General features: G+C 47.6%; 2 protein-coding genes across 4 annotated transcripts; one reads left to right on the top strand and one right to left on the bottom strand.

Moving 5' to 3' along the window:
* The first annotated feature begins 39 nt into the window (after nt 1-39).
* On the top strand, nt 40-5,793 carry TEX9 (testis expressed 9). 2 transcript variants are annotated; one of them, XM_083371649.1, is made up of 11 exons: nt 56-459; nt 545-608; nt 687-772; nt 1,073-1,118; nt 1,429-1,514; nt 2,695-2,858; nt 3,076-3,158; nt 3,590-3,763; nt 4,225-4,359; nt 4,809-4,943; nt 5,408-5,793. In XM_083371649.1, exons 1-11 carry the CDS (start codon nt 374-376, stop codon nt 5,483-5,485), a joined length of 1,137 nt encoding a protein of 378 aa, XP_083227775.1. In that variant the 5' UTR covers nt 56-373; the 3' UTR covers nt 5,486-5,793. The 2 variants fall into 2 exon arrangements, with proteins under 2 accessions (XP_083227776.1, XP_083227775.1); XM_083371650.1 differs by lacking the exons at nt 4,809-4,943; nt 5,408-5,793 and adding an exon at nt 4,459-4,793 and having other exon boundaries at nt 40-459.
* A 191-nt stretch (nt 5,794-5,984) lies between these two features.
* Nucleotides 5,985-12,395, bottom strand: MNS1 (meiosis specific nuclear structural 1). Of its 2 annotated transcripts, none has more exons than XM_083371647.1 (9): nt 11,958-12,395; nt 11,604-11,731; nt 10,833-10,935; nt 10,234-10,463; nt 9,012-9,228; nt 8,827-8,934; nt 8,433-8,690; nt 7,184-7,309; nt 5,985-6,519 (listed from the first exon to the last, which is right to left on the bottom strand). In XM_083371647.1, the coding sequence occupies exons 1-9, from the start codon at nt 12,321-12,323 to the stop codon at nt 6,421-6,423; spliced, it is 1,635 nt and encodes a 544-aa protein (XP_083227773.1). In that variant the 5' UTR covers nt 12,324-12,395; the 3' UTR covers nt 5,985-6,420. The 2 variants fall into 2 exon arrangements, with proteins under 2 accessions (XP_083227773.1, XP_083227774.1); XM_083371648.1 differs by having other exon boundaries at nt 12,093-12,395.
* Nucleotides 12,396-13,744: the final 1,349 nt, after the last annotated feature.

The raw sequence follows: 13,744 nt of genomic DNA, 5'->3' as shown, positions 1-13,744 counted from the left end.
GCGCGCAGGAGGCGGGGCCAGGGTAGGCCGGCCCTGCGCGGCGGCGGCGGCGGCGGCTTTGACGTGTGCGCGCGCGCGGCCTCCCCAGCTGTACCAGGCTGAACGGAAGCGGCGTCCCCTCGCCTAGGATTCCCGGGCGTCGCCAGGCCGAGGCGGAGACGAACACCGGCCCCTGCCAGTCCCCTTCCCAGCGGAGCCGGAGCTCTCCGGCCGGGGACAACGGGATTCTGGGCCGAGCCGAGTCAGCAGACGGAACCGCTCGGAGCCCGAGGGCGGGAAGGGGCGACCCGCAGGACTACGACTCCCAGAGGGCAGCGCGGCAAGCGCGCGCGAGCGGACCGGGAGCGGCGCGGTTGCCTAGCGACGCTGGGCCATGGCGGCGGCCGGGCAGCCCGCGGGGGAGCAGCCGCCCCGGCCGCGTAGCGCCGCGCCCCTCCTGGCCCGCGAAGAGGAGTACAGGTAGGTCGCGGCCGGGGCGGTGAAGGGGCGCGCGCCCTTCCCCCCTCCCCCCCCGGCCCTGACCGACCCGACCCGCCCGTTGCAGGCGCCTGAATGCGGCCCTGGAGGCGAAGGCGGCGGCGGTGATGCGCCAGGCGGAGCAGCTGATGGTGAGCGGCGGGGGCGGGCGGGGCCCGGGGCTCTGGTGGCCGGAGAGGCGCTTCTGACGGCTCCTCGCCCTTCTGCAGAGGGACCGACGAGAAGCCCTGGGCAGGCCCGCCTCGGCCCGCGGAGAAGCGCTGGAGGAGGCGGCGGCGGCGGCGGCCAAGGAGAGGTACCACCGGTGTGCCCCCGGCCCCGAGTGTGGGGAGGGGGCGCTCGGAAGCCTGTCCTCCGCAAGTCGCCCCTTCGGTTTCTCTGGAGCCCCCTCCCCACCCCCGGCTTAGCCTCCCCCGTTTCCCGACCAGGCAGAGGCAAAGAGGGCGGCGGGGGAGGTCTCTGCCCTGCCGGTTTTTCGCTCGGGGCCCCTCCTAATTCAGATAACAAGGAGATGAGGTGGGGGGGCACCTTCAGTTTTTTCATTGGGGTGAATGAAACCTGAACATTATGCTTATCGCAATTTGCTCCTTTCCAGTGATATAAATTCTCCTGAAGCACCAGTTCCTCTTGCACAGAACAAGGTACCAGAACAGAGTTTTCATTTTACATCTTCCTAGTAAGTCAGCAGGTCCCTTGTGGGGGGGAAGCTGAAGAGTTTCTAGCCCAGCCTCACCTCCTAAGAAAAGCAAGTCTAGAGAGACCTGTGTTTCTTACACACGGACAACAAACTGCACATTCTCTCATTAAGGCTGAGCCTGAGCCCCACCTTGTGAAGGAGCCCAACTCCTGCTTTTAATAGCTGCTTTAAATAGACATTTTTAAATAAAGAAAACATTAAGAAACTTGCATGCCTACCAAGTACCTAAAATGGTTTTTCTGGCTTCTCTTTAGCAGCCACACAAGAAGAAAGTGGGTGCTGCACCTACAATTCGAGGTCGACCACTGACTGGAAGAAAGGGGGAAAGACCTCTCTTAAGGTATAAGATGTAGAGCTGAGCATAAAACAGGATTGGCATTGGCAGCTTTTGGGATCTTGCAGCTTTCATAATATGGTTGTAGTTGAATTCAATTACTTCTATTCAGTAGTCTGAAAAGGACACAAGACAGCCAATCTGTGCCCAGGCAGGTGGGTCAAAAGAGCCGTATCCATCTCTGATGCCACTATTCTGAGTCTTAGCAATTTCCCCTTTTAAACAGAAAGGGAAGAGCTTTAAACGCTGGAGGGGAGGGATGTCTGGATTCTCTCTATCCCTGAATAGGGAGCTTCATGGAATCTCACCTGCTCAGACTTGCTGGACTGCTGCTGTCAGGACCAATTTCAATCTCACATCTTAAGAAAGCAGAACTCTTGGAAACAATTTCTTCCAATAGGAACTTTTATTAAAAGTAGTTGATAGCAGGCATAATAGACGGGATCTGAGATTTCCCATGCAAAGTGATGGGTTAAGCTATCCCCAAGCAAGACCCCACCCCATAGTTCATCTGGCCAGTGTGGGACGGCCAATCCCCAGGTGTTAGGTCCATTGTGGGAAAAGGGGAGATAACATCTGCCCGTCTCCGGGCAGCTCTTCACACCTTCCTTTGAGAGCGTAGAAATCGAGGTTACATTCCTTATTCCCTCCCTTGTTCTAGCTGACAGTTTAGGGAGAGAAAGTTCAGAGAGATACCTAACTGCAGGAAAGCAAATTGTTACATTGTAGCAGATAGAGGAAGCAGAGGCAATAAAGCTGAGGGCACATCCCCCCTCCCCCTTGGGAGTATGGCAGAACCCAAGGAAAGGTGAGATTTGATTTTGCGTCAGAAGGGATAGATAGAAATGGAATGGAATGGGTTCTGACATCTGCCTTGAAAATGTATTCTTTTTGCTGGCAGATAGCTCTGTGGAAATGTCTAAAAAGGTTGCAAAACATTGTTCAATCTTCTTAGATGGCAGATGATTCTGGATTTAAAGAGGATCAATTCACTTTCACACAGATGATTAGCTCCATGTTACAATTTTAATATGCATCTATATTTTGTGGTACTGTATTGTACAAATGCTGTTCTATGTAGATAATTTTTACTTATATTGGGTCAAATAGCCACAAGGATGCAGTGCTGTTTTTACCAGATTCCTAGACATTCATGTTCCTCTTCATGTTGCTTTCAACTTTTCAGTATAAAATCAAGATTACAGGTTGACTCAAGCAATCCTGATGTTGCTGCTCCAGGATGCTCCCTGACAAAACTAATTGGAAGGATTGAAGGGCAGCTGGAAGAAGGACACCTGCCTGATCTGGAAGATAATCTTATCCCCAGTACAGGAAGTGAACTTGGAGCAGGTGAGTGAGGCTGTTTGCTGGGCAGCTTTGCTTTTCACTAATTGCCCCTTTCTTTTTGTAGCAGGGGAAAATAGTCTTCTAGAAATTGCCACTTTTCAAAACATGCATATTAATCCGAATGTTTCTTCAGGGTGGTTTAAACAGGGTTGTCTTAACATGGGCTCTAGAAAGCTAGATTGTAGGTTCTGCCTATATGGAGTTTGTTGCCAACTTGCAGAGGCCCAGATCCGGTTCCTAAAGGCAAAGCTACGTGTGATGCAGGAGGAACTAGATGCCATTGGGCAAGAATATAGCAAGAAGGTAAGAGCAGATGGTTACTTGCTTGTGTTAAGCCGTGAATTGTACTTTATGTGGTCTACCACATGACGGTATCTGTTTCACAATTACCAAGTCCTCTACACATTCACATTCGCAAGTCTTCCTCACGAGAGGCCGGGTTTTCCTCACAGAACATAGGAGAGTGAGGAAAGGCCTGGTAGGGAGGTTGGAGGAGATGTCCCAGGAGAAAAGGAACTGAGGCCTCCCAAGGAAAACAATAAATGTGTCTCCAGGGAGGAGAATATCTCTGAGCCCCGAGGACCACCACTCAAACAGGGTATGTGCTTAATTTTTTGACATTTTGATCTAAAGTTGGAATTCTGAAAAAAAAATGGTAAGAGTTGCAGAGAAGAAACAAAACATTAACCCAACAGGCTTCAACTCTCTTGTGGCTCTTAATTTTGGGCCTGCAGGATGAGGAGAATGAAAATGTCAGCAGCCGTCTTAAGGAGGTTGAAGAAGAACGTGGCCGGCTGCAACGTGCAGCCAGCCTACACCAGTCTCAGATAGAAAAGTACAAATTGCTGTCAGAGGAAGCCAACCGAAAAAGCGAGAGTCTGCAGCAGAAACTCTCCATGCTAGAAAAGGTAACAAAGCCGTTTTGATCTCTTGCCTTAAAAGGATAAGTGTGAAATTGCTCAGAGGAGCTAGACTTGCATATGATGCTAAGTTTTGATTTGTTTAACCATGATTTGATGACGTTCTAATGGCTCACAAGTTAATCCAAAGACACGTAAATTATCTGGTATGAATTTCCCACAACTGAAGCAGGTAAGAAAAAATGGAAATAAATAGCTGTAGAACATCCTGACCATGGAATGCTCCTCTACCTTGTTTGTAAAAAAGTGATATTGAGGGCTTTATCCATGTTTGTGGGAAGCTATCCTTTGAAAGAGGGCAGGGAAGGTGCCACTGCAGCCACCACCTTTGTCCCTGGCTGGCTGGCAGACAAGGCTGGATGCTGTGGCTTTCCTTCCTGCTGCTGCACCAAAGGGCTGCTCCTCTGAAGCCAAGGGAGGGTTGGCCATATTTAAACTTGATTCAACAGGAACTGGAAAATCTGAAGCGAACACAAAAACAAGCTGCAGCAACCCAGGGCACGACGGACATTCGCTTGAACCGAGCTCTTGAGGAAGCAGAGAAATACAAAATGGAGCTGAATAAACTGAAGCAAAGTAACAAGGTAGGGGGTATAGGTTAGCAAGAAATGTGAATTTGGAAGCCCCTCAACCTAGGATAGCACTCCTCCCCCTTACCGATCATGTCTTTTTCTACCAAATAGGTTAAGGCTAAAGTCATCCAGGAAGCTTCATGGTTACAGCTTCTCTCTTCTTTCCAATTTGCTGCATGGCCTTTTCCTATCTGTTCTAAGCAATGCATTCAGTACCATTTATAATATGAAATAATTCTGCAAGCAGATACTTTGTGGTCTGTCTTTCTCCTGGTGACAAAATCATAAATCTTTCAAGGCATGGCTGTATATGAACTGCACATGGGGTGTTTTGATAGGAAGCTATAGGAGCACTGCTGAGCCTTGTCATTTGTGGGTGGCATTTGCCCTCTCCTTCAGACATGTCCAAGGGCTGTATTTATAACGATGTAAGAGTTTCTGTATCCTTCATTTCATACTAGGATGTGGTCAACCAAGAGCACAAAAAACTTGAAGAACTAAAAATTGAAAATAAGAGACTGGAGAAACAAAAAGAAGAGCTAGTGGCAGGTTTCAAGAAGCAATTAAAACTTATTGACATTTTAAAAAGACAAAAGGCAAGCTATCCTATGCTATTAGTAACTTTAATTGAATTAAAATTAGGGGTGTAACATATTTCATTATTTGTTTTGACTAGAAGCAATAATGAACTGGGTCATAGAGTAAATCCACAATAAGTATAAGGAATCCCTGTGGCTAGGTTTTTTTGGGGGGGTGAAGGAGGGGGGGAGAAGGAATGGAAGATGTTAAACTCCCCAAAATCAGCTTTAATTTCCATCTCAGATCCCAAAGTTTCAGATGGTTCCTTGTTAGCAGCCTTTCATGTTTAGGCCATCTCAAGATACTGCTGAGAGGGGGAAAGTGGTTTCTGTCTTTGGTGACCAACAAAAGTTGTCAGTCAAAAATATACAGGGGGGGGCACTTACATTACAACAAATAATGCAGTGAAAGAGGATGAGTAAAACCTGTCAGAGAGGTCAAAGAAGCACGTCTTACTTGAGTAAAAAATCTTTCCCCCTAGATGCACATTGAATCTGCCAAGATGCTTTCTTTCACGGAAGAGGAATTTATGAAGGCGCTGGAGTGGGGCAACCCTTAATTCAGTACACAGCATCCCCCCTCTACAGGAGATGTGGGTGTTTGCAGAAGAGTGACATTGAACCATACTTTTTTCTGGGGGGAAAATACATGCTTTACACTGTTCACTTCTTCCCACCAAATGTTTTTGCTAATAGCTGTTTTCTCATTCTCTATCAGTTAGCAGGGTTAATCTAACCATTTGCCAACTTTTTAATTTGATAGCTCTCATTAAACTTCTAGGCTATTGAAATAATTTGGATGCTCACCTTTATTATTGGAAGTAGCTTTATAAAGGATTTTTTTCAAAATAAAATACAGGAAATAATTGATCTTGAGCATTTTTCAGTTAATAAAACAAATGTAATACTGCATTGTATCAAAAATAGTAGCTAATTAAAGTAATGAAAGCTGCAACAATGAAAAAAGCTATTAACATTCAAGAGTGCCCTAATGGCATGGTTTTTTGTTTTCTTTAAATCGCTAACTAAGCAAAGGATAATACAATTTGTTAAAAATGCTTCTAATATTTGGAATTATCAATCTATCTGCAAAGAGAACTCTAGTTCTTTCAACTAAAATTAAATCCAGATACAACCAGTATAGCACAGAACTGAAGTACTAGAATGGCATTGGGGAGATCCGAATTCAGATCCACTCTCAGCTATGGTAGCTTGGTGGATGACTTGGGGCTTATGGTTTCTTTTAGCCCAACCGTCCTTACAGGGTTGTTGTGGGGAAGAATGGGAAAGAGGCAGTTACATTGCCCAGAGCTGAAGAAAGGTCAACCAAATAATAATAATAAATAATGAATATTGCAAAGACACTGGGAACATTAGTCAAAGAAGTCATTTATCAATATAAAAGTCATCTTTTTTTTTAAAGTGTGTAGCAGCAACTACAGTCCATAGGGTGGAGTAACTTCTACCTGGGCTCTTCAGGTGAAGCAATGAAAACTCAGTTGACTTCTGATGGCCCCCCCACTGGCCTCTTGTGGTAAGCTTGCCGGAACTCTTCTCCAAGCATATTGACGTCTTGCTCATCTTTAAGGATTCCCTGAATACCCCAGAAGAAAAAAGTTCAACAGAACATCATCAGAGCTATTTTCAAAACTGCTACTTAATTGCACAGCTTTTTAAAAACTATACAGACAAAATAGCCATTTTTTCCTTTAAATGTAAAAGCCTCCCTTCAAAACAATAGTTCATCCTTGTTCAGTAAATATCCAACTTTTTCATACAAATGGGAAAAGAGATTCTGCTGCTTTATCACAAACCTCCTTTCAAAAGTCAACTGCAGTCAATTACAAAGCAGTCCAGCTACTTCTGGCTTCAGAAGCTGGAGGCCCTCCTGCAGGAGCTGCTCTAGAGATCCAGTGCATTCGCACTGGAAACCCACTGAAAGATTGCTGAAAATAGTCTGTAACCATTTAGCCACTTCAGGGCAGCTGAACCCAATGTGGGTGCAGGACTGCAGGATTTGGGTGACACCATGACATTTAAAATCTTTGGGCCATCTAATTCCCCATACAAGAATGTGCAGTCCTATCTGGAGGAAGGATAATCTCCCCATGAGGAGAGGAAAAGGGCCATGGTCGAGGCATTGGAGAAGTCGACCGCATTCTTTCTCCTGGGATCTGATGCCCAGCCTGTGACAACTCTGGTCCAAGCCATCCCAGTACCCGGCAAGTCCACTTGGCCATTAGACTGCCTCGACTTACCTGTGGAAGATACCCCAGCAATTTAACTGCATGCTCTTTAAGAAGCTTCTGCCGCTCTTCCTCAATAATGTCAGCAACAATTCCTCTTCGCCTTTCTTCTATTTGTCTTTCTTCTAGTTCACGTTCCTATAGTAGTAAGATTGAAGCATGTAGCCTTTTCGCTTCAAAAGCAGTTTCGTACTTTGGCTGACAAATTATCAGCTGCTCTTCTTAATACAGGCTGCAATCTGCACTCAAATGCCCCAACTGGGTCTCCTGGAGTGTCCAGCAGGTGCAAATATGCTTGTGTTCTACTCAAAATGCTAGTTTGGAGACGGCTGGGTTTGTTAGTGTTGCTTTCTTTCAGCTCAACAGATACTGATCTCTTTCAGCATGCTGAAGCATAAAGGAGCCACTACTAGCCAAAATGGCTAAATTTGTGTTTACTTGTGAAGGTGGCAAAACTGAGTAAGCTAGAATTTCATATAGGGAAATGTAAAGTTCTGAATTGGGGTAAGAAAAATATGAGACAGATATCGGCTGGGGAACAGCTAACTTGGCTTTAATATAGATGAAATAGATCTGGGTGTCCTTGTTGACTACTAATTAAATACGAACCAGAATTGTGATAAAGCTGCTGAAAGGCAAATGCAGCCTCTGTGTATCATTACAGAGAAAGCTAGAGCTCCCCCTTACCCTCCCCTGGTCAGGCCCCATTTTCAGTCCCACGCACAGTTCTGAACCATGATAAATTGGAGCAGGTTCAAAAGAGGTGTGGAAGTGTTATGAGGAAGGTTTTACTGACCAAGAAGATGATTGAGGGGAGAGATGATCATAGTATTCATATGCAGAAGAGGGAATAAGCTTATTTCATATTCCCAGGGGTAGAGCAGCAGGTATAAACTAGTACTAGTACCGGTAGGAAGTAAGTTCTGGGCGTGATCTATCGCTGGTGGCACAGTGGTTAGAATGCAGTACTGCAGGCTACTGCGGCAGTTGGACAGTTCAATTCTCACTGGCTCCAGGTTGACTCAGCCTTCTATCCTTTCCAGGTCGGTAAAAATGACCCAGATTGTTGGGGGAAAAGGCTGACTCTATATAAACTGCATAGAGAGGGCTGTAAAGCACTGTGAAGTGGTATGTAAGTCTTATTGCTATTGCTGTCAACCCGTGGATGCTGATCAGTTACAGAACCTGCACAGGAGGGGGTTGGACTGAATGGCCTTCCCAACCTCCTCAGGTCTAGAATTCACTAAATTGTCCAGCTTACCTTATCTGCAATAACCTGTTTGCGTCGTTCTTGGATCAGCTTCTCCACTTCTCTCCTATGTTCGAGTTGCTTCATTCTTCTTTTCTGAGCGTTCATCTGCTCAATACGGTCATCTTCTGCAAATTTAGCTAACATGGCCCGGCCAAAGGCCTCCTCCTCTTCCTTCAAGTCCTGCAGCAGCATCTTCCTTAAAGCCAGCTGTTCTTCATAGGAGTTCCGGAGCTCAAGGCGCCGTCTAATCCTCTTCTCCAGCTCTTCCTGCACATGGAACGAAAGCTCAGCTCCAGCCACCTTTTGTGCCCTCAATCAGGAGAGCAGGACTCAGGCATCCCCCTTTCCCTTCTGCCCCCCTGGCTCCCCATGCCAATCTGGGACTCAAACCAAAGGCATTTACCATCTCCTCCTTCCTCTCTGCCTCAGCCTGTTCTTCAAAGTGTAATTCAGCTCGGATTTGCTCAAGTTCCTCTCGCTCCTGCTGTCCTTTTTTCAGAACTTCTGCAAGCTACAAGCAAGAGGAAAATCAGGTTTAGGCAGCTCCCAACCAACCAAATTTGGGGGACAGAACAGCAATGTCAATACCATTTGCTGGAGCTTCCTTTTTTTCTCCTCATTTTCATGAATCTTTGCCATCCGGTTGTCTTCTCTCTCCTGCCACATGTTAGCAAATTCCATGATTTTTCGGTTTTCCTCTTCCATCTCCTCATGCTGTCGTCTCTTCCGCAGGGCCTGGTCTTTCTGGAATTCTTCAATGAATTTCTGCGTGGTTCTCTTTTTCTCTAGTCTGTCTTGTCTTGCCCTATGGGAAAAGTGCAGAGCTTCAGTAATGCACCTGGAGGAGCCTGGCAACCTATACAGGGAGCTTTGGCACCCTCTCTATGGGTCCCTTCTGAATTGCCCCACTCCCTTCTGTGGGCACCCTAAAGTTTCCCAGTTGCATGCACTGGTATGGACACACAGCGGATTGCCATACATCAATCTTCCAGAAGTCCCTCTGCTCCTTGTGACCACAAGAACAGATCACAACTAAAGATGATTGGTGTCATAGTATGAGAATCATTTAGTGTGGCCCCACCCAGCCATGGAAGGAGCTAACAGCCTTAAAAGACAGTCCAAGCTTTCTCCTCTGTGAAGTAACTGGTTTCCAAGGTGCCTCAGGCAAGGGAGGGAGTGGATGGAAGCACCACCGGCCAAGGGCCTGGAGGACTGCTTCCTTTGCACAATGGAGGAGCCTCTGTTGCTGCTCCTCAGGGCTGGGAGGGTTTAAGCAGAGACTCCAGCTGCCCATTTGGGAGAGAGAGATTTAGAACTGAGCAGGAAGATGAATCTGATGCAGAAGCCAAAAATTCCAGTGCCAACCCACAGCATGTTACAGGTAGTCCTTGACTTATGACAATTGGGCCTGGAACTTTTGTCACCAAGGGACGCCAATGTTAAAGTGAGTCACAATCTTTTTTGCCACAGGCATTAAGAAAATCACACAGTTGTTTTCCACACTGACTTTGCTTGTTGAACTCTTCCCCCCCCCCGCCCCCGGAAAAGAAGGTTGCAAATGGCAATCGCATGACCACCCCACGATGTTGCAACTATAAATACATGCCAATTGCCAAATTTTGATCACATGACTGCAGGGACATTGTGATGGTCGTAAGTGTGAGGATCAGTCATTTTTTTCAATGCGATCATAACTTCCAATGGTTATTAAATGATTGTAATCAAAGACTACACGTAATTGTCAGGCCAAGTCATCCTGAAGGAAGTACAAGTAATTCAGGCAAGCACCTTTAACATAATATAAACTAACTTTTCATCTTCCTCATAGATCTTCCTCACAATTTCATCAATCAAGAGTTTCTCTCTAAGGAACTCCTTGTAAGCAGCCTGCTTCCGCCTTTCTTCTTCCTCCAGCTGTTTTTCCAGTTCTTGCTGATAGAGCAACTTCTCCTGATTGCGTCTCATTTCAACAGCATTCTCAGTCTTCGCTGCTCTTTCTTGCTCTTCCTTCATTGCTTGGTAGATTTCTGCATCCTCCTTCTGTTGGCACAAATCCATTTACTTGCTCTGTTTTCTTCCTATTTACAAATAACTTGCAATCATTCACTCCCTTTTCCTTGTCAGATACATCTTTTGTCTGAGAAGTTAACTTCCAGACCCGTTCTCTGTACTGCATCACAAAAATCTAAGATTTGCTACAAATCATTCAGGTTCTCAGACATCACAGCATGATCTGCATATAAAAGCACATCTACATTCATATCCCCAGTCACCAATCTGTAACTGCATCAGCATTCTTTATGTATTGGCCCAAAATATTTCTCTAGTTACATTTTCTGCAGTTTTCCAACATTCTCACAGCATTTATTTCATCAAGTCTAAAAATTAAATATTCCATAAACTAGTTACCATTTTTTCATATTTCAGAGCTTCTTTCTCAGCAATTTGAACAGCCCTCTCTTTATTCATATATGCAGATTGCAATTTCCTTTCCAGTTCCCGCAGTTCAATACTAGAAACAGGCAAAAAAAAACTATGAAAATTATTATTTGATTCAAGAGCCCTCTAAAGAATTTGCATGAAAGGCACTGGATGGGGTGACAGTAGGAAGCTAAAGTGCAAGCTGATTAAGGGAGGCTACAGGCAGTCCTTGATCTGTGACCATAGTCGGGGCTGGAATTTGGCCATAAGTTGAGGCACCTACGTGACTGAACCCAATTTTTCTAACATTTCTATCAATAGACCATGTGGTGATAAGTCAGAATCATATGGTGGTTAAGTGACTCCCAAATAGGCAGTTGTTGCCAAAACCCAGCAACATTTTTTTGCAAATCACCGTCATGACCATGGGACACTGCAGCTGTTTGTAAATGCAAGCTAGTTGCCAAGTGTCCAAAATGCAGTCATGTTGATCGTGGGTGTGCACATGACATTTCACAACAGTGCTTCACATGCCATAAAGCACAGTTTCAGAGTCTACTGTTTCTTCGAATGGTCATTAAACAACTGGTCACAAGTGGAGGACTACCTGCACACACAGGGACTTTGAGCCTCACCCTCCATTCCCAAGGATGCCTGAAGGGGCCCCAGCCTCAACGTCTTCAGTGGGTTTTCCCATCAGGATGATCCTCAAACAATCAGAAATTAGAAGAGTCACGGAATGGTTAGTAAAAGAAATACCTATTTTCTTTGATTTGTTGCCTCATTTTTTCATCTTTGAGTTTGTCATGGTTTAATCTTGCTAATTCAGTTGCCAGTTTTTCTTCCTGCTGCAATTCCAGGTCTTTTAGCTTTTTATTCTCTTCTGCCTGACAAACACAGAATCATATAAATTTCAGTGTATGTTTCTCCGCAATTGTTTGATGGTTTAATAAGTCTACAAGATATATTATACGCGCTACGATTGATAATCATTCTTACAAAACCGTCCAAAGAATGCAACTACCGGTACTTGATTAAATTAAATGTGCAGCGCAATAGCAGGTAATTTGCTAGCCAGCGCTTTGACATTCAGAATGACCTTAATATTTCTACCGATAGACTTTTCTTTGGGGGGAGGGGGGTTGGAAATATCGCTCCCTCTTTCGGAGGGGCAGGAGATGCCCGGAACGGCGGCGGCCAGGCCAGGCCAGACGAGCCGGCCTCCCCGGGGCCTTCGCCCGCGCCCACCTGCTGGACGGCTTCCTCCAGACGCTGCTCGTGCTCCTCCTCCCGCAGCAGCCGCGTGACGCGCTTCTGCTGCGCGCGGCCCTCGGCCTCCCACATCACCTCCAGCTGGTGGACGCGCTCCAGCTTCTTGCGGTGCTCCCGCTCCCGCATCTGCTGGAAGTAGAGCTCGTGCTGCTTGCGGTCCATCAGCTGAGCCGCGGTGGGCTGCCGCCGGCTCGGCTTCTGCGCCATGGCCGCGGGAAGCCGTCCACCGCGGGCCTAGAGAGGGCCGCCGGGCGCAGGCGAGAGATCGGCGCCCGCTTTCCCGGCGCCGCGCTGCCTAGCAACGGGCGCACTTCCGGCGGAAACCAGGGAGGGGAGCGCGCCGCGTCTCCGGGCAACCGCGCCTGGGCGGAGAGCCGCAGCCCGTCGCAACGCTGGGCTGCCCTGCGCGTAACCGAAGCGCGGCCGCTGCCTTTGTGCTCGCAGGCGCTCCAAAGGGATCTCGGGAAAGGACGGCCGCCCACCAGCCCTGGGCACAGCCGCGGGGTCCCCGAGGCGTCTGGGTGCAATTCTGGCCAGGCCCGAAGCGTTTTCCCGGAAGGGAGCGCGAGCGGCAAGTGGGCAGCCCGGGCGGCCGTAGGCTCCGCTCAGAGAGAAGCCCTGGATTTAAAGAGGCTCCCGCGGGTCCGCCTGCAAGGCCAGGCTCAGCCCCCCCGAATCCCCCTTGGAAAGCCCAACCTTTCATCCGGCCTGGCCGCGGGGCGCTTGGATTTCAGCCTCCCAGCATCACTGGCTGGGGTTGCTCGTCTCTCCGCAGCCCACTCGCCCCCCGTACAGCATCCCTCTAACCCAGACATGTCAAACACAAGGCCCGGGGGCCGGATACGGCCCACGAAGTGGTTTCATGTGGCCCCCGAAGCCATCTTGGAAACAGTGAGGGAACGGCCCCCACTGCCAGAGACCCTCAGATCTGTCCCACTCCTGCCCAGGCCCCCATAGGCACCCTTGATGCGAGCGATGTAGAGCTGGCCACGCCCACCCAGTAGGCCATACACACTCTAGCCACGCCCACACAGTAGGCCATGCCCACCCGCCCCCTTGAGGACAACTTCAATGCTGATGCGGCCCTCAATGAAATTGAGTTTGACACCCCTGCTCTAACCGAAGGGCTCCTTTGTGGCCCTCTATCTGTGGCCTGCAGCGGCTATGCCTGTCCGTGCATATGTTGTGGGGTTTTATTGTCGTATTGGGTTTTAAATTTGTAGCCAGTCATAATTTGTAAGTTGGGTAGCCTTTTTCATCCTTCCAATGAACAAACACACACACTGCTCTACTTAGCAAGAGACTGCCAGAAAGTTTTCTCAGGTGCAATGTTCCCCTCAAACACACCACTCTGCAATCCTTCCCAGCAATCTATCTCTTCACAGATGACCAGCCTGAGACCTGCATCTTCTTCACATTTACTCAGTGGCTGGTGTGCCTGAAGCAGTCTCTCCAACATTGAAAGGTGAATGAAAGCAGCTGCACAGCCTTGCCTCAGAATGTGTAGTGCCTTTGAGGCTAAACAATACTGTTTGAGTGTATCTGCACTTAAGGTGATGGTACCAATTAAACCCATTCTAAATACATTCCTTCTGGGGAGAAAGCCTTCAGCCCTCCAGAGGGTGAGC

Source organism: Vipera ursinii (assembly GCF_947247035.1).
Source record: "Vipera ursinii genome assembly, chromosome: 11".
Classification (NCBI taxonomy): Eukaryota; Metazoa; Chordata; class Lepidosauria; order Squamata; family Viperidae; genus Vipera; species Vipera ursinii.
This window is presented reverse-complemented; position numbering and strand designations above follow the sequence as displayed.

Excerpts from the sequence above, each read along its gene's own strand:
- TEX9 (XM_083371649.1), top strand. The coding sequence starts at position 374 with ATGGCGGCGGCCGGGCAGCCCGCGGGGGAGCAGCCGCCCCGGCCGCGT. Across the intron at positions 1,515-2,694 it reads GGGGAAAGACCTCTCTTAAG|TATAAAATCAAGATTACAGG; the intron begins GTATAAGATGTA and ends TCAACTTTTCAG. Across the intron at positions 3,159-3,589 it reads GGCAAGAATATAGCAAGAAG|GATGAGGAGAATGAAAATGT; the intron begins GTAAGAGCAGAT and ends TTGGGCCTGCAG.
- MNS1 (XM_083371647.1), bottom strand. The coding sequence starts at position 12,323 with ATGGCGCAGAAGCCGAGCCGGCGGCAGCCCACCGCGGCTCAGCTGATG. Across the intron at positions 11,732-11,957 it reads CCCCAAAGAAAAGTCTATCG|GCAGAAGAGAATAAAAAGCT; the intron begins GTAGAAATATTA and ends TGTGTTTGTCAG. Across the intron at positions 8,935-9,011 it reads AAAGGAAGCTCCAGCAAATG|CTTGCAGAAGTTCTGAAAAA; the intron begins GTATTGACATTG and ends TCTTGCTTGTAG.